Here is a 23492-nt window from a genome sequence, read left to right on the forward strand (position 1 = left end):
AGAAAGCATGTACCATAAATTAAAAGACCCATTGTCCGCAGAAATCCGCGAATCAGCGAAAAATCCGCAATATACATTTACATATGCTTACATATAAAATCCGCGATAGAGCAAAACCGCGAAAGTCAAAGCGCGATACAGCAAGGGATCACTGTAAAACATTTTTGCACAATTTAAAATGCCCTGTTTGTCCTTACAATCCTGGCATGAATACTTCATTTGAAATGCACTGCTTATTTCATACTTACTGGATGCCTTTTTTGTCTTCATACACTTCATTTTCAAACTTACTTGCATATGTTCATCTAAATGCATCAAGGAACAATATCATAATAAGCACTGAGATGAAAAAGCAGAGACACAAGGCAGTTAAGCGCAATAATGGGTGCCTTTCTTTCACAACAAGTGATTCATAGTAGCACTCCAATCAGAATGAGCTTTCACTGTTAAATCCCTTCAAAAATGCCCTGTAAAAATGAGAGTCATTTAACCAGAAAGGCTATTCCACTCTTACAGTGTTCGCAATAATCATCCAGTGTTGCTTGTGGTTTCCCCTTCCATCCTACAGTATGATCTGCAAGGCTGTCTTTATAATGCGCTGGGAATCTCCACCTGCCTTCTCGAGCCTCCCCGTACCGTGAATATACTGCTGTCAATCACCTGTCTAGCCCCAATCCCAACCGTCCATCTCTAGGGTGAAAATGATGAATACTGCAATACTTTAACCAAAATCTGCTTGCCTGCTGTCAGTTAAGGAGGGTTAACTGTATAGACAAACAGGAGTTAGAGTGGAACAGGTGTTTTAGACACAATTTTAAAAAGTCATCATCCAAATGGAATTTGTTTTGCATTCAGTTTTGAAGGAGTGTGCATATCTTATGATCATGCATTGATGTTTTATGTGAGTTGAAAGGTTGTATAATTCCTTAAGATAAACGTTTCAGAGTTTCTTTACCTAATGATCCTACTGTACATTGAGTGTTAAGCTATGTGTCAAGCTATAGATCCTTACTTCCATCTTTGTCTGCTGAATGCCCAAGGCACATTTTGTATTCATTCTGGGACTCTCTTTCCAGTGACAGTTTTTTAGTGTCTGTCACTAGATTCCTGTCCTTCATTCTCTCTTCCAGTATATCTCTTCTGCCTCAAATAGTTCATCTTTTGGATTTGTCCCCTTTCTCTCCCTGATTTCTTACTAGCAGTGGCCATTATCACTTGGAAGTATTGTTGCAAGATCTGTAACTGCCTCTCGCTGCCAACTTGCAGGTTCTTTTCCTTTCACTCATTATAAACGTTCTTTCTACAGTTTACTTCTACTTGAACTCTCTCATAAAGCCCCAAAATTCAGCAATAGAAATCTATGGTGAAATTGGTTAGGAGTCAGATGACATTTTTCCAGTATTGCATCCCTTATTATGACACTTGACCTTTACTCTTTAATTTGTTTCTTAATGCCTTCTTTCAGGATCTATTGTGTGTCATTGCACTGTCTCCGGTCAGCTCAGGCATATTTGTCCATACAGCTTTTTGATGTTTATTAGGGGCTGGGGCATAAACCTTTGGTGTGTAGGTGGGAGATGATCCCAATAAATATCCTATTTTCCATTCTACTGTGGCCCGGCTCAAGGTTGGCTTGTGGTTTGCATTTAATGCTTCCATAATAGACTCCTGTCCTAACAACCCTGAACTGGACTAAATGGGTTAGAAAAACGATAGATGGATTGACTTTGCATTGTCCAATGCAGGACTGTACACCTGAATAAACATACCATGAAAATCAGTAGAGAAGATGAGATGAGATGAGACATACTTTTTTTGCCTTGATGTTGTACAGAGCTCAAATAGTTCTAAGTAAGAAGAATGTCTAAAACTTGTTTGTGATATATGGGTTCAGGCCCACAAACCAACTTCTGTTCAGAATTACCAATTGAAGAGCTTGTCTTTCACTGAATGCTATAGCTGTTAATTTTTAGTTTTTATTTTTTTTAAACATAATGAGGGTGGAGCCTGTGTAGAGACATATCAGCTTACTGAGCAAGTAATGGGTAAAAGGCAGATTTATAACCTTTTACCTGTTACTTGCTTTGTGACATGCCAAAGAAATAGACAATGAGTTATTTTTTCAACAGTACTAGCAATGTATTTTATCAGTGATGCTTCTTTTTTAACTATAAAAGCATGATAAAGAACAAAAAATATATTCAGCTCAATTGTAATTGGATGCAGTATTTCTTGACATCTTATCTCAAAATGGCTAAACGATGACATTTCAGCACAGTGTCTGATGATGTCAGAATTGCATTACTTTGTCATTAAAGAAATATAAATGCAAATTAATATGCGCTATAGATTTCCTAAACTGTCCACCTCTAAATTAGAATACAGATTTTCCTGCCCACGATTAGAATGACTCATCCCCTAAAAAATAGAGCTGTTAAAGACTACTTTAATATTCTTATTTTTTAAATATGTTTCACAGTGGCCTATTAAAGAGAGACAAAAGATGTTTGATGTTTTGCCAAGATGTGTTTGGCTTATTCCTAAAATAAATAAATGATTTATATGATTTTTTATGGTTAACTGTTATAAATGCCAATCATTTATCCAATTTTTTTTATTTCATTAAAAAGTAGATGAAGAGAAATGATCTGTTTTGGTGCTGTTTAACCACTATATATAATTTTCAAGAAACAAAGGAGTATTTCTTATATAACCTTTAGGCATTTTTTTCAGTGATAAACCATATTTTCCTTTCTTTCAAAAAGATAGATAGATAGATAGATAGATAGATAGATAGATAGATAGATAGATAGATAGATAGATAGATAGATAGATAGATAGATAGATAGATAGATAGATAGATAGATAGATAGATAGATAGAACTTTATTTGTCCCAAGTTGGAAATTTGTCTCTTTACAGAAGCTGTTCAAATAAATAAATACATGAATATGTAGATTAGTAAATGAATGAATAAATAAATACACACACACACTTTGGTCTGAACAAAAAAGAACATTAAAAAGAAAGAAAAGTTCTGACTTGGCTGTCACTGTCACAGTGAGGCATTATGCAGACATATTGCTATTGGTATAAAGGAGCCCTATTAGTGTTTCCGGACACATTTCTGCTGAATAATCCATTGCCTTAAAGTCATCAGTGTTAGTGTGCTGTAGAGAGAATATGCAGAATTCTTCATAATGCCATTCAATATTGTTTTAATTCTCTCCTCCACTATTACCTCCAGGGGCTTCAATGTGTTTTCTATGACTGAGCCTGCCTTTTTAATTAGCCTTTTGATTCGGTGGAACTCTATTGAAGTAAGAGTTGATGTTACCAGCCAATCACACTTCAGTGTAGAAAATTGCACTGGCCATCACAGAGTTGTAGAAGATGTGAAGGGTGTCACTTCCCACATTACAGGAACACAGTCTCCTAAGTAAAAAGAGTGTGCTCTTCCCTTTCTTGTATTTATTATATTATACAATTTAACCATGTTAGAAATGTAAATTGTACTACCAAGAGTTTTGCTTAACATACAAGTACATCTATTAAACACTTATACATTGCATAAAAAGGCATTGGGATGGGAGTGGGCCTTAATGAATGATCTGTTAGAGACACTACTACTCATGTCTCGGTTTTAATGTGGTCATCTGGACAAGTGTGTCAGATATTCCTGGAGATGTGTCAGTGAGCATCTGAAGATATATTTGATAAGAATGTTGTAGAAAGAAGCTGAAAAATAAAACAAATAAAAATAAATGGAGACTCTTAACTAATGATAGTGTAATAATATCTATTGCAAAATACACGTTTCTTAATTTCTTACAAAAACCAAACAAAATGACTAATTAAACAAATAAATTGGAACAAAAACTAGCAACCTCAGTACCATTCAAAGATTATACTGTATGTGGTAAATAATAATTCACAACAAAATTTCCAGTATTAAACTAATTTAAAAGTTTAAAGGCTCAAATGGAACAAATCAAGAAGAGACACCCTCACATTCAGAAATCAGATTAGTGACTAGAGCTAACAGAGTTCTCGTGTGGCTTGACTGGCTATGGCAGTTAACGATGGAGCCGTAGTAGGAGTGCCGGTGCAAAGCACAGGTATTGTATAAAAGAACTGAACCAAAAAACGAAATGTCATATTCAAGTTCAGAAGATGAATGTCTTATTATTCATACTACCAACTACCCTCAATCCTTTTAGTACAAAATGTACACTGTCACACATGGATAATAAAGTTAACTTGAAAATATATATTGAGGAGTAATGATTACAGATGAACCCAATAACAACGTTATTTAACAAAACATTAAAAAGACACCAGACATAGTCTGAAAAAAGGTCTTTTTCAAGGAGATGACATTTTTAATTGCCACCCTGTTTAAATTTTTATTGTCTTCATAAATGTGTAATGGTCATATACCAACTAACTCCCAGTAAACAGAGTGGTAAACTGGTGCGATTATCTGAGTAAGTCAAATCAAGTAAATCTTATTTTTAGAGCACATTTAAAACAACAGAAGTTGACCAATGTGCTGTGCAGCTTCCATTAATACACAAATACATATATAGATACAATAAATACACCAAAACAGATTAAACAAATAGTATAAATAGTATAAGTAATAGAATAAATAAAATAAAAGGCTTAAAAAGTGAAAAGAAAGGCTTTCAGGCAGGATTTTAAAGTGGCCAAAGTTGTTGCTGACCTAATGAATTGCATTGAATTAAATTCCTTTATTGTCATTGTACACCATGCAATGAGATTCAGTATGCAACTCTTCCACAAAATAACAATATTCTCAACATAAAATTACAAAAATAGCACAATAAAACAATACAGATATAAAATATGAAAACATAGGTACAATGTTTGCCAGAATACATTGTGACATGGGTGAGTGCAATCCATGCAGATCTTGGTGGCTTTCCTGTGGCAACGTTTGCTATTGATGTCCTCCAGGGCTAGAAGCTGATCCAGAACTTTCCTCTGTTCTCTCGACACAACCTGCAGTAGTTTAGCAGCTGTGCAGCTGAGATACCACACACAAATAAAGTAGGTTAAAATACTCTGCAACAGTAGTAGGTCAGCAGCACCTGTCGAAGGAGGCCAGCTTTCTTCAATATTCTTAAGAAAAACAGCCGTTGGTGTGCCTTCTTCAGCAGTTCTGTGGTATTAGGTGTCCATGAAAGATCCCTGTTTTTTTTTGCTCTGTATAAATATTGTTTCAAGGTCATTTGACAAGTTGTAAGGTTTAAGACAGCATGTGTCAGTAATTATTATTGTTATGTGTTTATTTTACCACAACAACATATGGTTTATGTGCGGTTGCCACCATTTTCAATAGCTGTTACAAGGATATGGTGCCAGCTGTTAGGCAATGCACTCAGGAAGTCAAGTCACATGATGTCATCAGCACGATTAAGTAGTTTCAAACATGTTTGACTGTTGTAATGATCTTCAGTTTAAAAATTCTAACACAATTTTTTTGGCTATGAGTTTTGCCTAGCATTTTTGGTAACTGTGCCTGGTTATCTTGATTGTCTGTTTTTGATGCCTTTTTATGATCCATCTCCTGATCTCTATTTGCCTGCTTCATTATGTAGCAGTGAAGTTTATGTTTTAAAAGGCAGCTGTGCTTTGCCTATGCTAATACCCAACTGAACAGTTAGCTCTTCTCTCTGGCATTTATTCATTATTTTTCCTTTTTCTCTTATGATAGTAGAGATGCATATTATGAGGAAGTTGTACTGTTGTATGTTTAGCTGTATTCTATGAAAAGTAATTTGACATTAGTATTTTATTGTGTAAGTGAGACAAAGCAGTCTGTAAAACAAGAAAAATGGTATCCTTTGTGGATCTGTTACGGCAATAAGTAAATGTAAATGAGTCTCACTTAGCAGGGATACTAGACTTAATGTGTGCCATTAACAGCCTTTAAAAGCACTTCATTATGACTGATGTAACTGATACTGATTCATAATCATTGAGGATAGCGACCCTGTATTTCTGAGACACTAATATAATTGTGATTTTCTTAAAGCAGGGAGGAACAATGGACTGGAGAAAGGAAAGTTTAAATATATCAGAAAAGACAGCAGCCAACTAATATGTGCAAGTTTTAAGGTCATAACTTTGCAAGTTATTATATGTTTAGTATCAGCAAACACTGGTGGAGCATTCACGGGCAATTCCATGTTTACCTAGAAAAGGGTTGTGGTTGTCAGTAATTTTGCAGTTCATAACTGTATCTCCTGCCAATAAACAAACTGAGCTGTAATTGTTAGACTGTGACTAAAGTTTATTCTGGAATCTGCAACACAAATAAGCAAAGAGCTAATGGAATCCTGACATTAGTGATGTTGGAGCACTGTTAGGATGCCACCCATGCTAAATCTGATATAAATTTATTCAATGTACGTAGTCAACAATGAGGAAGCTATAAAGGGCTTCTGTCAGAGGTAGCAGAGGCTGACACTGCCCCTTTTGACATTTGCATAGAGGCATGTGGTATTTTGACCCAATTAAAAAAACAGAATTTCTTCAATACAGGAAAATTCCTCCTTCATGTGCTTGGTGTGCTGAAACCAGCCAATGCAATTCTACAGGCACATGCAGTGGATTTGTGCACTGCTGTGGAGGTGGTGACAGCTTCACTGGCCACACTGAAGGAGATGAGATGCGACTCATTCTGGGAGGAGCATTTCCCTCAGTGTGAAAGTAGGCCTACCAATTCGCTCAAAAGGAAACGGAAAGTTAATTCACTGCTTGATGACAGTATTGTCATGTCTACGCTTGGGCATGGTGACTCTGATGAAGAAATTGCTCCTAATCAGACTTTTAAAAGGGCTATATTTAGCATTCTTGATAGAGCTATTATGGAAATGGAGACAAGATTCTCTCAGAGAAATGTTAAATTATTAAGGGCCACATCACTTCTCCTGCCAAAATCAGAATTATTTCTTGATCATTCTCTCCTGAAACCACTTCAGGCACTTGCAGGCACAGAACAAAACAGCATGAGCTTGCAAAATGAAATTGCTGTGGCAAAACCAATGTTGATCAATAAACTGCCAGCTGATGCTAATCTCTCTGAAGCATGCAAATGCATTCAGCAGTACAAAGAGGCCTTCCCAAGTTGTATTTGCTATATGTCACAGCACTCATCATTGGTGTCTCTTCAGCTGCATGTGAAAGCTCCTTCTCTACTTTGAACCGCATTCTCACTCCACTCCGCCGAACAATGCTGCATTCAAGGAAGAGAAATTTAGTCATTCTGGCACATCAGAAAAACATCACAGAAAATCTAGACATGAATGAATTTATTTCAGAATTTGCCAAGAGTAACCGCAGATTGGTCCTGTAGATAATATCCAGGTTAAACACTGGAAACTGATATCCTATAGCCTCCCTAATGACTACAATGAGCCATGTTTCTGTTCTTGCTCTCATATATTGTATACATTTGACTTTATTGATATTTACCTTGTAGATGTAGTTCTATATTTGTTCACAAAAAATAATAATACAAGTTCCATATAAAACTATGTTATTATTATTATTATTATTTGACCCCCCTACAAAAATGGGGATGGATGGATGGATGAATATTTTTTGCCCCCCCCAGACAAGCCAAATGCCCACCCACACATGATGTCCTGGTCACACCTCTGACTGCAGAAAAAAGCCACCTTAGCATACGACATTGACACCTACTTACTTTAACTGCCGTGGTAGCGTAATGGTATCACCCGCTGACTAGTAATGAAAAGGTCATGAGTTTGATCCTGCACGACTCACTTTTGAGAAGTAAACTGCTCTTATTCTTACTATTTTAGAATAAAAACATACATTTGATTTCAGTGTGTAACAGCCAGTGTAATTTATGATAGTTGTAAAGGTTAGTTTTTTTTTTTTTACTCACTTTTCATTCTCTCAGTCGTGTTCAGGATCCTTCCCTACCCCCCGGACACTGCTGTTTTCACATAAAGATGCGCTATAGCTCTGCAGCGTACTTGTGACTGCATTCTCGTACCAATGCTTGCGAACTGAAGTGCCTGCGTGCACTTTTCGTGGCATTAAACATCTATTTTTTGAGCATGCCCGTGTCGCTCAAACACAGGAACATATGTTGGTGTACAAGTATAACAAAACAAGTGCACTTTTATTCTAGACTATAAGTGAAGAAAAAATAAAGCAAGTTACAGTAGGTGGTTGATACGACAGCTTGCGTGGGGCAATGCTAAGAACTGCTGATTTCCGATCCGTGCTATATAAAATCATCACATTCAAATATTAACAATTCCCACACACCCTTCCTACATTTACGACATGTGTATTTGTTGCAGTGTACACATCTCTCTGTGCTATGGTTCCTATTACACTGAATGAGCACCTGACACTGTACTTTCTTCCCTATATAAATAACATTCGAGCTATAGCGCGTCTCCAAATAAATCACATTTGCGCTATAGCGCGTCTTTATGTGAAAACAGCAGTGTCAGATGGGGAGGGGGGGGATTGTGAACGTGACTGAGAAAATGGAACTGAATTTAAAAAAAAAAAGCTAACCTTTACAATTATCATGCATTTACACTGGCTCTTATAGACTGACTGAAATCAAATGTATGTTTTTATTCTAAAATAGTACAATACATGCAATATTATTTGAAAACGAACAGCATCAGATCGGGTTTAAATACAAGCTGACGCTGCTACAGAAGGCGTCAGCTTATTCAGTGCAGCAGTTTCAATGCACAGTACATGCAATATTATTTGAAAACAAACCGCGTCAGATCGGGCGCATATTCAAACCTGATTTGACGCTGTTCGTTTTCAAATAATATTGCATTAGTGCGATGATGTTTTTACATATATTGTCTCTTTCATTCATCTTGCGGTTTGTAATCAGTGACTGCGTGTTTTTTCCCCGATCTTGCCAGTTCGCACATGTTGCTGTATGGTGGTGTTTCTTTTGTACTTCAGGACATGCAGAGGACAGAATAGTACAGAGCAGTAAGTTCAGCGCTATATGCAATCAGACAGGCAGAGAAGGCACTAGATATATAAATAAACAGGGAAGGCACTGTATAATAGATATATAAAAAACAGCTAAGGGGATAGATATATAGATAGATAGGAAGGAAAGGCACTATATGATAGGCAGACAGGGAAGCTCCTATATAATAATAAAATTACTGTTATTACTATATAGATAGACAGGGAGTTCAGGCAGGCAGATCGGCAAAGGTTAAAAATAAATAAATTTGCTCCCCAGCGGGGAATCGAACTCGGATTTCTTAAAGCACACCAAATCTGCTGCACTCCAAGTGATGAAATCTTACCAGTATGCCACAGAAACTGTTGTAAAATTCTTGAACCTTTTTTGAAAGTGTTTATTTGATCTTTGGCCTTCAGGCTTCACACATTTTATAGTTTATGCCTACATTTTCATCCAACCCGCTGAATCCGAATACAGGGTCACAGGCGTCTGCTGGAGCCAATCCCAGCCAACACAGGGCACAAGGCAGGAACCAATCCTGGGCAGGGTGCCAACCCACCGCAGGACACACACAAACACACCCACACACCAAGCACACACTAGGGCCAATTTAGGATCGCCAATCCACCTAACCTGCATGTCTTTGGATTGTGGGAGGAAACCCACGCAGACACGGGGAGAACATGCAGAAACTCCACGCAGGGAGGACCTGGGAAGTGAACCCGGGTCTCCTAACTGCGAGGCAGCAGCGCTACCACTGTGCCACTGTGCCACCGTGCCGCCCTCTATGCCTACATTTTGTAACAGTTATTACTAAAATATGAAAAAGTTTCTGTTTTAACATTGTGTTTACACAGATTACTGTAGAAATGGAACACACATGAAATGCGTGTGTTCCAAATAACAATCTATTATTTTCACTCTAAAACTCCACTTCACTCCCAGATAATCGAGGCATGAGCTGGGAGAAGTTCGTGCACGTTCTAAGTCGGTCGGGGATGGAATAGCCGGCTGCTTGCAGTTTGCTTTTATCGGCACATTTACAGGACAAAGGAGGCTGGCAGAGGTGAGAACAGTTTTAAGAAGCGATTTAAGGTGGGACGGATCTACGAGTTTTTTGGTAATTCTAGTGTTAAGACAATCAATGAAACTGATCTAGTTTAGTTTCACATTTAAGACAGTTTACTGACAGAAATACACACTTTTTCAAATTACTTTTGAACTCAGAGATTCCAAACGTTTTGTCCATCAAAGTTATTTCTAGTGGCAATGATGAGTTCAGATCTGTGATAAAGAGTGCCATGATATCAGCATAGAGAGATATAGTATTTGTTCAAATCCTTTCTTTTATTAAGTCAGATAGCAAAGGGCACAATAGTAATAACATTACAGTAGATACTGGTGAAAAAGGAACATTGTCTCATACATGGCTGGAGAAATCTTCTTGTGCCTGGGAGTTTATCATAATTAAGAAAATGTCAAATTATTGTTGTAGTTTTACATAGAAAACTTCTGCAAAAAATGTATGGCTTCTAAGAGCCTAAAAGCAACAGTTGAAAAAGATATTAGAAAAGCTAAATGACAGCAAGAAATATTGGTAAAAAGGAGAAAGTAGTAAAGGGATAGTCATGGAGGAGGAGGAGGGAATATGGTAACTGTGAATTAAAATATAGAGAGAGTGAAATAGCAAATGCTTTATTTTTGCATGTGTTTACAAGTTTACAGAACTCCCTAATGTAACAGGAACTACTAAGGAGGTACATTGAAAATAGTAGAGATAGAAATGCTGCTTAGATTAAAAGGGCTAAAATTTAACAGATCACCAGGACCAGATAACATTGAGTGCATCTGTAAACCCTTGGCATTTATTTATTTATTTTTGAAAATCAATGCATACACGGGCACTTCTTATGGGCTGGAAGCCAAAAAGTATTGTCCCATTATATGTAAAGTGGGGTTGGTCTGATCAAAGTAACTATAGGCCAGTAAACTTATTATGCATCAATTACTCAAAGCAATTATTAAGGAAAATAATGAACATCACACAGCAAGAAAAGTTGTATTTGTGAAATTGAGAGTCAAACATGGAATTATACAGGGTAGCTCGCATTTCACTTATATGCAGAAATTGTATGAATAATCAACAAAACATGAGTGACGTACAAGTGATATTATCTTAATTTTGGTGGCTATCATTCAATTTAAAAGTGAGAATTCAAGGCACTATGCACAGATGAGCAGAGAATTGGCTTAAATACTGGGAACAAATGGTAATGGTGAGAGGATTTCTTTCAGAATTAGGTAAAAGAAAAAGTGGAGTCTATCAGAGAATGGTCCTTGGCCTGCTGCTGTTTTATTTGTATAAACTATCTGAGTAAAAATATAAATGATAAGCTGGATATGTCTGAAGATGATACTAAACTAGTTGGAAAAGCAGATAATGCATAATCTGCTGATTTGACATTATACAAGCTTGGGGGGATTTGTGGCAGATGAACTTTAGTGTAAGTAAAAGTAATATATTACACAAAAATGTTAAATTGCAGAAACGATTATGAAGGTTAATAGGATGTTAGCTAATATAGAGTAAATGTCAAGGGTGGTTATGCTTCCTCACTAGTGAGTACTGTGTAAAGTTTTGGTCTCCATATTACAAATAAGACATCACAGCACTAGAGAAAGTCCAGAGAAGAATGACTAGGGTGACTCTAGGACTGAGGTATGACCTATGAGGATAAATTGAAGAAGAAAACAACAACAACAGCAGCATTTATTTATATAGCACATTTTCATACAAAAAAATGTAGCTCAAAGTGCTTTACAAAATGAAGAATAGAAAAATAGAAGACACAATAAAAACTAAAAATAAGTCAACATGAATTAACATAGAATCAGTAAGGTCCGATGGCCAGGGTGGACAGAAAAAAAAAACAAAACTCCAGACTGCTGGAGAAAAAAAAATAAAATCTGCAGGGATTCCAGACCAAGAGACCGCCCAGTCCCCTCTGGGCAATCTACCTAACATAAATGAAACAGTCCTCTTTGTATTTAGGGTTCTCATGTAAGGACTTGATGATGATGGTCACGTAGACTTCTGGCTTTCAGTCCATCAATGTTGGAGCATCATGATGCTTTGAGTAGGTGGTGGCGCAGGCCGCCACCACAAAGAAACCGGGAAAAGAAACAGGAGAGAGAGTAGGGGTCAGTACAGATTTTAGAGCCACTATGAATAGTTATTATGATGAATTGAACATACAGAGTATCAGTATTAAGTTAAAGTGAAGTTATGAGAAGGCCATGTTAAAGTAATGTGTTTTCAGCAGTTTTTTAAAGTGCTCTACTGTATTAGCTTGGCAAATTCCTATTGGCAGGCTATTCCAGATTTTAAGTGCATAACAGCAGAAGGCCACTTCACCACTTCTTTTAAGTTTAGCTTTTGGAATTCTAAGGAGACACTCATTTGAGGATCTAAGGTTACGATTTGGAATATAAGGTGTCAGACATTCTGATATATAAGATGGGGCGAGATTATTTAAGGCTTTATAAACCATAAGCAGTATTTTAAAGTCAATCCTCAATGACACAGGTAACCAGTGTAGTGACATCAAAACTGGAGAGATGTGCTCGGATTTTCTTTCCCTAGTTTGGATTCTAGCAGCTGCATTCTGCACTCGTTGCAAGTGATTTATGTCTTTTTTGGGTAGTCCTGAGAGGAGTGCGTTACAGTAATCTAGTCTACTGAAAACAAAAGCGTGAATTCATTTCTCAGCATCTTTCAATGATATAAGAGGTCTAACTTTTGCTATGTTTCTTAAGTGAAAAAATGCTGTCCTAGTGGTCTGATGAATATGCGATTTAAAATTCAGATTACAGTCAACAGTTACCCCTAAGTTTTTTACTTCCGTCTTAACTTTTAATCCTAATGCATCAAGTTTATTTCTGATAACCTCATTGTATCCATTATTGCCAATTACTAAAATTTCAGTTTTCTCTTTATTTAGTTTGAGAAAATTACTATTCATCCATTCAGAAATACCAGTAAGACATTGTGTTAGTGAATCGAGAGAGTCGGAGTCATCAGGTGCTATTGATAAGTACAGCTGTGTGTCATCAGGTGCTATTGATAAGTACAGCTGTGTGTCATCAGCATAGCTGTGGTAACTCACGTTGTAACCTGAGATAATCTAACCTAACGGAAGCATGTAGATTGAGAAGAGCAGCGGACCCAGGATAGAGCCTTGTGGAACACCATATAGAATATCATGTGTAGAGAGAGATTAAGAGATGAACTTCAGTGTTTGTCAAAGTCAAAGTTATTTCCTTACTATCATTGTATATATTAATTTGCCATATAAGTAAATGCTGAAACATATTTTATAGATTTAAAAACATACCTAGCCTGTTGATGCGTTTTAAAATGGAAGTGAACTGGACTGGTGTCCAAATGTAAAAACAAAAGTTTTAAAACTTATCAAATATATTCATTTTTCAAGTCAAGAGTGTTACTGAGAATTGATTCATGTCTTCAGATTGCAAACAAACTGCAAAAGACTACATTCTTGTTATTTTAAGATGGAAAAAAAGCAAAAAGAAAAACACTTTTGTGAAATTCAGCCATCACCTCACTGCTTGTCTTCCTCTGTGGCAGCTTCTGAGCCACCGGGTAATAGTTTCATTTGAAAAGTTGTCTCCAAGATAATTAAAATAGGGTCCTTATTGTCAAATGCATAGTATGGTAAAATTCCTACTTGTATGTGCTAGTTAACATGCATAGTAGTGACTACCAATTTAGTGATCTTACTACATTGGTGACTATAATGAAACATCATATTAATTTTCTACAATGCTATATTCTCCATCTTTCTGTTTTTCTTTTCAAGAGTTTGCTGGTAAAGATCGCCCACGACAGCTAGCTCTCAATAGCTCCACCACAAACTATAACCTGCGCAATCTTGTGTATGACACTGAGTATGTCCTTTCCTTGTATGTGTTGTTTGGATCTATTGTTGGACCTGGAATCACAGCAACAGCTAGAACATGTAAGTAAAATATTTTCCTGTCATTAATATAATTTTGCTATTATTATTATTATTATTGTTATTATTATTATTATTATTACAGAGGACTGTTTGATTTATGTTAGGTAGATTGCCCAGAGGGGACTGGGCGGTCTCGTGGTCTGGAACCCCTACAGATTTTATTTTTTTTTTCTCCAGCTTTTGGAGTTTTTTTGTTTTTCTGTCCACCCTGGCCATCGGACCTTACTTATTCTATGTTAATTAATGTTGACTTATGTTTATTTTTTATTGTGTCTTCTATTTTTCTATTCATTTTGTAAAGCACTTTGAGCTACATTTTTTGTGTGAAAATGTGCTATATAAATAAATGTTGATTGATTGATTGATATTATTATAATTATCATTAGATATTGCATAACCAAAGTATCACTATAATTGTGCCTTAATTTGCAATGCCTTGGCCATTGCAGCTACAGAAAAAATGAAAACATAACATAAAAAGAAAAATTCCAAATTTTGATATACTTTATAAAGAATTGACCATCATATTGTATTATGATTTTAAATTTTAACTCCAAGTAAATACAGTAGATATAGACCTCTGTCTACAATTTGTATGTTTTTGCTGGTTCCTATGTTTATAGCAATATAACTATTTACAATAAGAGCCATTTTGTTCCCAGAATTCACATTAACTTACTTTACAGGGTCAATTGACACAATGTCATTATAATTTGGTATTTTATTAGCTTGATACCATGTAAGAGTTAGGTTGATGGGCATAATTTTACACATGGCACTTGGTGTCTGTAGAACTGAATAAAGAATTTTTTTTGGCAGTTTCTCTAATGGAAATGTTTATTTTTAGCTCCTCTTGGATATGTCTCCAACTTCAAGATTACGTCTTATACAAGCACTTCAATTGATGTAGCATGGAGTGCAATTGTTGGAGCAACTGAATATAAAATATCTTGGCATCCATCAACAGGTAAGTGTTGACATTGGCAATGCTAATTTTTTGAACTTAATAAAAAAGCACATACATTTGTTTACTTCATCAGAGATGCTCACATGCATATTAAACCATTGGACTATTCACTTGATATTAATCCCAGATGTAAGATCAGGGAGGAGTGGTGGCTATGAAGGCTAAGGATCTGTGCTGGTATCCAGCAGGTTGCCGGTTCAAAGGTTCTAGGCCCTTGAGAAAGACCCTTAACCTGTAATTGCTCCAGGGGCACTGTACAATGGCTGACCCTGAGGGATATGTGAAAACTAACAAATTCCTAATACAAGAAATTGAAAAAGGTGAAATAAAGAACAAAAACAAAGAAATATGACAAAAATGAAAGTAACAAGTAGCCTTCATTTTATTTTTCTGGCATGTTAATGTGAATCTGTTCAGCTGTTATCAAAATGAACTGCATTTAAATAAATAATATTCCAGTTAATTAAGTTATTCATTACATCATTTAAGAAAGAAATGAATTCATTGATTTATTCATTGATGAATTCAGTCAATCATTAATTGAACCCACTTGTTTCAATGCAGATGCATGAGATGGTGTTCCCAGACACTTTTCGTTTTAAGACTGTAGGTATTAATTTGTTTCTGGTGACTTTGCTGTGAGCTACAGAGGCTGCTTGATTAGAATATATACCACTAGTGCCACATGTACACTATAATGTATCACAAAGCTTCAAATACATGTAATCATATGAGCTGCATTCTAAATGGAATTTTCTAAGTTGTTATAGCCACTACTGTTTTAATTCTACACCAAGTCACTGTGTGTTGAGTTTGCACATTTCTCCATATCTACTGTATATGCATTTTCTTCGGTTCCTCCAGTGTTCCTCCCATTGGATATTGTAGATCAATTAGCAATTGCAAATTGGACCTCAGTGAGCGTAAGTGTGTAAGAGGGTCTTAAGATAGGCTGGCACCCTATCCAAGTCAATTCCTGCTTTGATTCTGCCAGGATAGATTACATTCATATCCCTGAATTGTTTCAGTCTTACCCTTCTAGAACTCTCAGTGGCATTGATCAAATGGTTCATCTGCTTTAGTGTACTGATGACCCTATAGCAGGTGGAGTGTTAAAGTTAGAGCGTGGGCAGGACACCCTTTAATTAAATGTTTGCAAGATACAGCTGGGGATAATTCCACAGTACTGTTGATTACTTCGGTGATCCGCCACAAAGCAATAGGACACCCAACAACAGCAACCCACGACCCACTGTCAATAGCTCACAAATAAAAAGTGGATCATGACCCAGTGGTTGAGAAACACTGCCCTAGTGGAAATTCTGCAGAGCCGGATGGCTGGTGGTTACTGTCACTCTCCTTCTTCCTACTTCTTAAATCCGGTCTCAGTGGTATCTAGTGTCTGGGCTGCATTTCTCTTCTAAGCTTTGCAAAGGTGGTTTTCTTATTACCTTTTAAGTGGGAAAATTTTGTGGGTTGATGGGTGGGGAAGGATAGTATGTTTATTGTTTTTACTGTCAATACAATTGTTAACTTTTGACTGTTTATTTCATGTGAAACCTGTATGTGTTATTATTTCTGTTGCTCATTAATGTTGTATAAAACTTCAATAAATATTTGATCACAAAAAATAACCTTTAACTGGAATACTACTTTTGAAAATATTATTTTCTGTGTTGTATTTTAACATATGCAGCATAGCTTGTGACATACTGTATTACAAATTATTTTAACATACCTGGATGAGGGAGGGTACAAAAGATGACAGGTGACTACAGATTTATTGCAAATTATGCTTCCTACTATATATTCAGTTGCTTGCACTGATATATTGTGCCATTCACGTGTATGTTTTGTATACTATTGGTCAAAAGTTTTAGAACACCTCAGTTGCCAGAGGTTTAAATTTAAAGTTTAGGTTAGCAAGATATTTTTTATAGGTAGAACTCTAGGTACAGTGAGAGAGAATCAGTTATTTGGGATCAGCACCCAGTTTGATTGTCAATCAGATTCAGCTCCAGAAAGACCCTTAATTGAACAAAAAGGATGAGTCCATTACAGTTTTCTTGAGTAACTGCTTGCTCCTTGAAGGCAGTGTCCTCATAAAGATCAGGGTCGGAAGTGATGACCGGTCCTGGTCACATGTCCTCCTTTATAGTTCCTAGAGTGGAAGCCAGCCAGCCAGCATTGCAGGGCTGGAAGTACCGTTATTGTTCAGTGAGTAATTTTGTCCTCTTGTTTTAAAGGTTTTAGTTAAGGATGGTGTAACAGTCTTTTCCTTCCCTGTTGCATCCACTTCAAAAAGATCCCATGACTTGTTGTGATGCGGTTTGCATGTCTGTAGCTAGAGACCCACAAAGGGATTAAATGAGTCACATATCGGACGGTCCTTTTCAGTGCCAAAGGAAAAAGTCGACCAAGAAAAGAACAGTTTACAGCATTCTATGCAATGAATGCCCAGCAGTATATGTGGGACAAACATCTAAACACTTATCGCACATATACAGGAACATCGCAATGGCGTCAGAAGGAAAGACCCACAGTCTCTGATTTACACACATACAAGTTCCACTGGACACATGTTTAACTGGGATACCGTGAAAGTAAAATTCAGGGCCAATACTAAGAGTGTCAGAGAGCTGGCACTCTAATGAAAACACCATTAACAGACACTTGGACTTGAACCCAGCACATGCAATCTTAAAAAGTAGAACATCAAAATAATAAAAAAGACCTTATGACCAAAACCTTCTGAACCTCATCTTATTAATCCACCTCCCTTTACAAACTCCCCCTCCAACCCCACCTTTCACTTGCTATATATTGCATTTGATTCCTCTATTTCAAATTAATTTCCTCTGATGATGACACCTTGTAGGTTGTCGAAAACATAGGAATAAACAATTATTGTATAATACAGTGCTCCGCAACCGGTGTGCCACGGCACACTGGTGTGCCTTGAGCCGATACAGATGTGACACGGTCAAATAAGACAATTTTCTAACTAAATAACATTTTAACGGTCCTCCTTAGAAACACAATAACGAGAATATGTGCAATGAAATATTTGCGTAAATAGCCTTTTAAAGCTTTCATAATTTTATGTGTCATTTCTCTGACATAATAAATCCCATCGCCTGGCGCCTGTTGCCTACGACGTAGGCCCTACGTAGTCGCCAGACAACTGCGTAGTATGCTTTGATAGGCAGAGCACTCCGTGCCCTCACCTAGATTCAATTCAAGCCGACATATTAGTCGTGCTACATTGCATTCACTCGTCTTGCGACAGTAGTTATCATTCATTACTATTAGTTGTGTTGCTGAATTGTGTATGGTTAACGTTCTTTGTGTGATTCATATTTAGTTTTATACCGCTTTAAATATGGATAAATTTTTACGTGGAAAAGATTCTTCTTCACGTACAGATGATGAAGAACCCAGCACAAGTGTTGCAAAAAACAAAGAAGATTGTGAAAAGGAAGTACAACAAAGACTACATTCGATATGGATTCTCGTGGTGTGGTGACGAAATGGCTCCAAAGCCACAATGCATCATTTGAGGCGATCAGCTATCAAACGAGGCAATGGTACCCAGTAAACTAAATCGCCATCTAAATTCATACCATCCCAGTTACGCCAAAAAAGACAAACAATATTTTCAGAGGTGCTTAGAACAAAATCAAAAACAGAAGCAATTTATGAAATCAGCTGTTACGGTTTCTGAAAAGGCCTTAGAAGCTAGCTACCATGTTGCAAAATTAATTGCACGTCAGAAAAGACCACATACTATTGGCGAAACACTTATTAAACCAGCATGCATGGAAATTGTTTGACTTATGCTTGGGCCCAATGAAGTTAAGGAAGTGAATAAAGTTTCATTGTCTGCCGACACTGTTAAAAGACGTATTCACGACATGTCAAGCGATATTTTAGGAACACTGATTAGAAAACTGATATTGGCTGAAAAATTTGCGCTTCAAATCGACGAATCAACCGATATTAAAAATAAAGCACAACTGATAGCTATTGTACGTTTCGTTGACGAGGACTTTATTAAAGAACATTATTTATTTTGTAAGGAGGTTCCAGAGCGAACTACCGGTGAAGAAATTTTCCGAGTAACCGATGATTTCTTCAAAATATATAATATTCAATGGAGCAATTGCATTGCTATTTGCACGGATGGCGCTGCGGCAATGACGGGTAGTAAAAAAGGTTTTGTCTCTTGTGTAAAACAAAAAAATCAGATAATACAAATTACACACTGCTGCATACATCGAGAAGCATTGATGGTCAAGACTTTGCCAGAGGAACTTTTGAACATGATGAATGAATGCATTAAAATCATAAACATAATTAAATCGAGAGCCCTAAATTCGTGAATCTTTGGAATACTCTGTGCAGAAATGGGAGCCAAATATGAATCCTTATTGTTTTATACTGAAGTTCGTTGGCTATCCCGAGGCAAAGTTTTGGCTAGATTGTTTGAGCTTCGCTACGAGGTGCGTGAGTTTCTTTTAGATCAAAATATGCCCGAACTATACCAGCGCCTCGATGATGATTACTAGACAGCCATACATGGCTGATATATTCGAGCATCTGAATAAACTTAATAAAAAAATGCAAGGACGGAATGAGAATATATTGATGTGCTCCAATAAATTACAGGGTTTCAAAAAAAAAACTCAAACTTTGGCAGGAAGAGTTGCAAAAAGGATGTTTAGAAATGTACCAAAGGACTAATCATAGTACGATTGAAAACAAGCAATTAATTGTGGATTTGGCCCAACAACATTTAAGTATGCTTCAGCAGAAATTTGATCACTATTTTTATTCTATTAATACGGAACAATAGGATTGGTTTCGAAATCCTTTTGCAACCAATGCAATAAATTCTATGGAAGCACTGTCACTGCAAATTCGAGAGGATTTATAGAATTAATTAATGATGGGACGTTAAAACTTCATTTCGCCGAAGTTCCATTAGATGTTTTCTGGATTTCCGTTAAGAAAGAATATCCTCGCAATTCCGACAAGGCCATCCTAACACTACTTCCATTTTCGATGACATATTCATGTGAGCAAAGTTTTTCAACTTTTGTGTTAATTAGAAATGATAAGCGGTAATGCTTAAAAGATCTTGACCAAGAACTTCGGGTTGCGCTGTCAAATATTGAGCCGAATAAAAAACTTTTGTGTTCATTGAAACAAGCACAGGTATCACATTAATCAGTCATTATGTTATAATAATTATTAAGATTGCATAAAAGTAAATATAGTATAGTTTTTATGTATGTATACTTATAATAAATGTATACTTATAATAAAAAATGAAAATTTATCGTAAAATTTGTGTATTAAATTAATATCTATATATCAGTGGCGTAGCTGGAGATCATGTTGCCAGGGGCGGTGAAAAATTTGATGCCCTAAAGCTGAAAAATAAATTGGAGATCATGTTGCCCAGGCGGTGAAAAATTTGACGCCCTACAGCTGAAAAATAAATTGGAGTTCTTGTTGTCCGGAGTGGTGAGAAATTTGATGCCCCAAAGCTGAAAGAAATTTTTTTTTGCGCCTCCTCAAGGAACAAAAAAAAAAGGAACCTACCGTAGTTTGGACGCCCCTAAATAGCTGGCGCTCAGAGTAGAACACCCCCTCCCCCAGCTACGCCAATGCTATATATTTTAGCTTTTGACGTGCCGCGGAATTCTAGGAAGAACTTTGGTGTGTTGTAGGTGAGAAAAGGTTGCGGAGCACTGGTATAATACATGACTAATTTGTGGATCTCTTGCTACATATATATATATATGTATGTATATATATATATATGTATATGTATATATACTGTATATATGTGTATATAATAAAATATATAAAATACAACATGTGCATAATATTTTAATATGTTTGTTGTAAAACTGTTTTTTTAATGCAGATGACAAAACAATTGAGAGCCAGTACTTAGATAACACTGTTCTGAACTACCACATTGATGGTTTGCACCCTGAGACCGACTATACTGTCAGCATTCATGCAGTATATGGCAATTCAGAAGGACCACCAATAATGCTTTCACAATATACAGGTAATGAAAATATGATTTGTCATTTTTTGTATTTTACTTTTGTGTAAACAGCTATACACCATTCACACATAGTTTGGCTTTCCAAGAAATGTTTGGAAAACAATTATCAGTACCTGATGTAAAAGAAGCTTGATAAAATGAGTAATAAACTACAGGTATAGTAAGTCTTTCAGAAGAAAATATGTAAGCATAAAAGATAACATTTAGAACATTCACTTTAAAAGTCATAAATATAAGATATCCCAAAGGTTACCAAGAAAAGAACACTGAATTAAAAATGCAATATCTACATTAAAGGATTTTGCCATCCAAGAACGTCTATTGTGTTCAGGTTTTCCTCCAGTGAATGTTCTATAAATAGCTATGTAGATATCAACTTTGAGAAGAATATAGATATCTCTCTTGAAAGAGCATTTAGTTCCTGATTAAGACAAACACTTACACTAAACTGTCTTAAATTCTGGCCAGTGTAAATTGAAGAATATTACACTGGAAGCCAGGTACAATTGTGTAAAAATGCAATAACCCTATAGAATTGCAGAATACTCCTTTTTTTCTTATTCTAGCTACTGACTTGACAGTATAGTATTTTGCAGCTAGTACTACCCTTCATTATGAAGTCAGCTTTTCCTTGGATGGTGACAGGTTGTAATAACCACCAAACTGGACTGGTAAAGGATGTGCTCTTTGTTTTAGGGTATATCTCATTCTGCCAGCTGATTGACATAGTAGTAGTTTAAGCTTCCAACTTTATCCTTTATTACAGCTTTAGCTGTTTTTTTTCCATGTTAACCACTGCTTTCACTGAGCGACTAGCACAGAAGACGATTCAGTACCTATTCTTTTATCTCCTAACTTAATTACCTTTAGTTTAAATGAAAAATAATAATTTAAGTTTTAATTTAAATGCTTATTAGAACTACTTTGCCCATAAATGTTTCTGTCTCTCCAGTTTTTAAGTTTTACATCAATCTGAAGTCTGCAACAGCAAAACTATGTAACTTATCAGAGCCAATCCTGTGTCTGCTATAGCAGCGCATGATCAATCAAAATGGCATATAGAGAAAACATGCAAAATAAACTAAAAATGTATTGCATTTTAAGTAAGAGGAACATGATGATGTGGCATGTCATATGATTTTAATGAAACACGACTGCCAATGGGCATAAAAATCACAAATAATATGGAGGTATCCATGAAAGTCAAACACAAAATGGTGATAAAAAGGAGACATCATCATAACGTAAAAATACTTTAAAGTATAACCTATACAAATGCAAAAAGTGCAGAAATTGAAACAGTGCAAATGAAACTTTGGTTACAACACTGTTGTCATGAACAGCCTTTCTGTTTTTGATTTTTTTGTATAAATTCTCCTTTTTTTATGGGTTTAGATATGAAGTAATCTCATGGTGACCTTTATTATGGTGCTTGATTTTTAATAATTCTGAAAATAAGTAGTGTTCTCCCACATTGCCATTTTGTTTTTCATATGGGGACCATCATCTTGATGAGAATTTGTGGATGGTTGCTATACTATTGCTAGGCAAGGTAAACTGGAAGTGTGCAACATGTAACATTTCCAGGTCAAGAGTATAAAAGTCACACCATGTACATCCTAGTTGTCCTTGATTGGATTCAACAGAAAATGTTTTTGGATTCCTAGTTAGAAATGTTTTTACCCTGCTTTTTCTCTACAACTTTTTGATTTTGCCTCATGATACGTGTTCATGTTTATTTTTGTAAATATCAAACACTTTCAAACTATTTTCCTAACTAAAGTTCTTGAAAAATGTCCTTAGCATTATTTGCTTAACTATTGGACTTTTTGATTCTGGCTCTTGGCTGGAAATTTTTGACTTCATGAATATCCTGATTTCAATTAATTAATTAATCAAATAATGAGAGAAATGTGAAATTTTAAAAAGTCTACCTTATTTCCTAGTATTATTTTTTCAGTTTAATTTTTATTTTTTGGTATACTCTTTCTCAGTATAAACTTTCAAAAAGTTAGGCCAGGATAATTCATTAAACAGATGACTTATCCATTTTTCTCTAATCTTTTTCTCTTATACATTTAAATCTTTATTATTAAGCTTCAACAAAAGATATAGAAACGATTCAAAGTGTGAAGGATTTAAAGGTCATTGACATTGGAGTGGACAGCTTCAAACTTTCTTGGAAGAAAACAGCTGGAGTTTCTGGATATAGAATTACTTGGGCCCCATTCCATGGTAGGATTTTGACATTGAAAATAGTGAAGTATAATTTTAAAAGTTTAAGCATGACTGATCTAATGCAGGAGCACAATAATTTGTCTTTTGCTGTTTTTGCATGCTTAACAGATATACTGTATATACATATAAATAGATTAGTTATTAT

The 23492-nt window shown here is 35.9% G+C and overlaps 1 protein-coding gene across 1 annotated transcript in view; it reads left to right on the forward strand.

The window, feature by feature from the left end:
- col7a1l (collagen type VII alpha 1-like) overlaps positions 1-23492 on the forward strand; it is a 326774-nt gene that overhangs the window by 175857 nt on the left and 127425 nt on the right. Inside the window, exons 14-17 of the mRNA XM_039762163.1 lie at positions 13899-14057; positions 14905-15024; positions 20960-21109; positions 23207-23344. Of these exons, the coding sequence (XP_039618097.1) occupies positions 13899-14057; positions 14905-15024; positions 20960-21109; positions 23207-23344 (567 nt within the window). The remainder of the gene's footprint in view (positions 1-13898; positions 14058-14904; positions 15025-20959; positions 21110-23206; positions 23345-23492) is intronic.

This window comes from Polypterus senegalus, chromosome 8 (genome assembly GCF_016835505.1).
Source record: "Polypterus senegalus isolate Bchr_013 chromosome 8, ASM1683550v1, whole genome shotgun sequence".
Lineage (NCBI taxonomy): Eukaryota > Metazoa > Chordata > Cladistia > Polypteriformes > Polypteridae > Polypterus > Polypterus senegalus.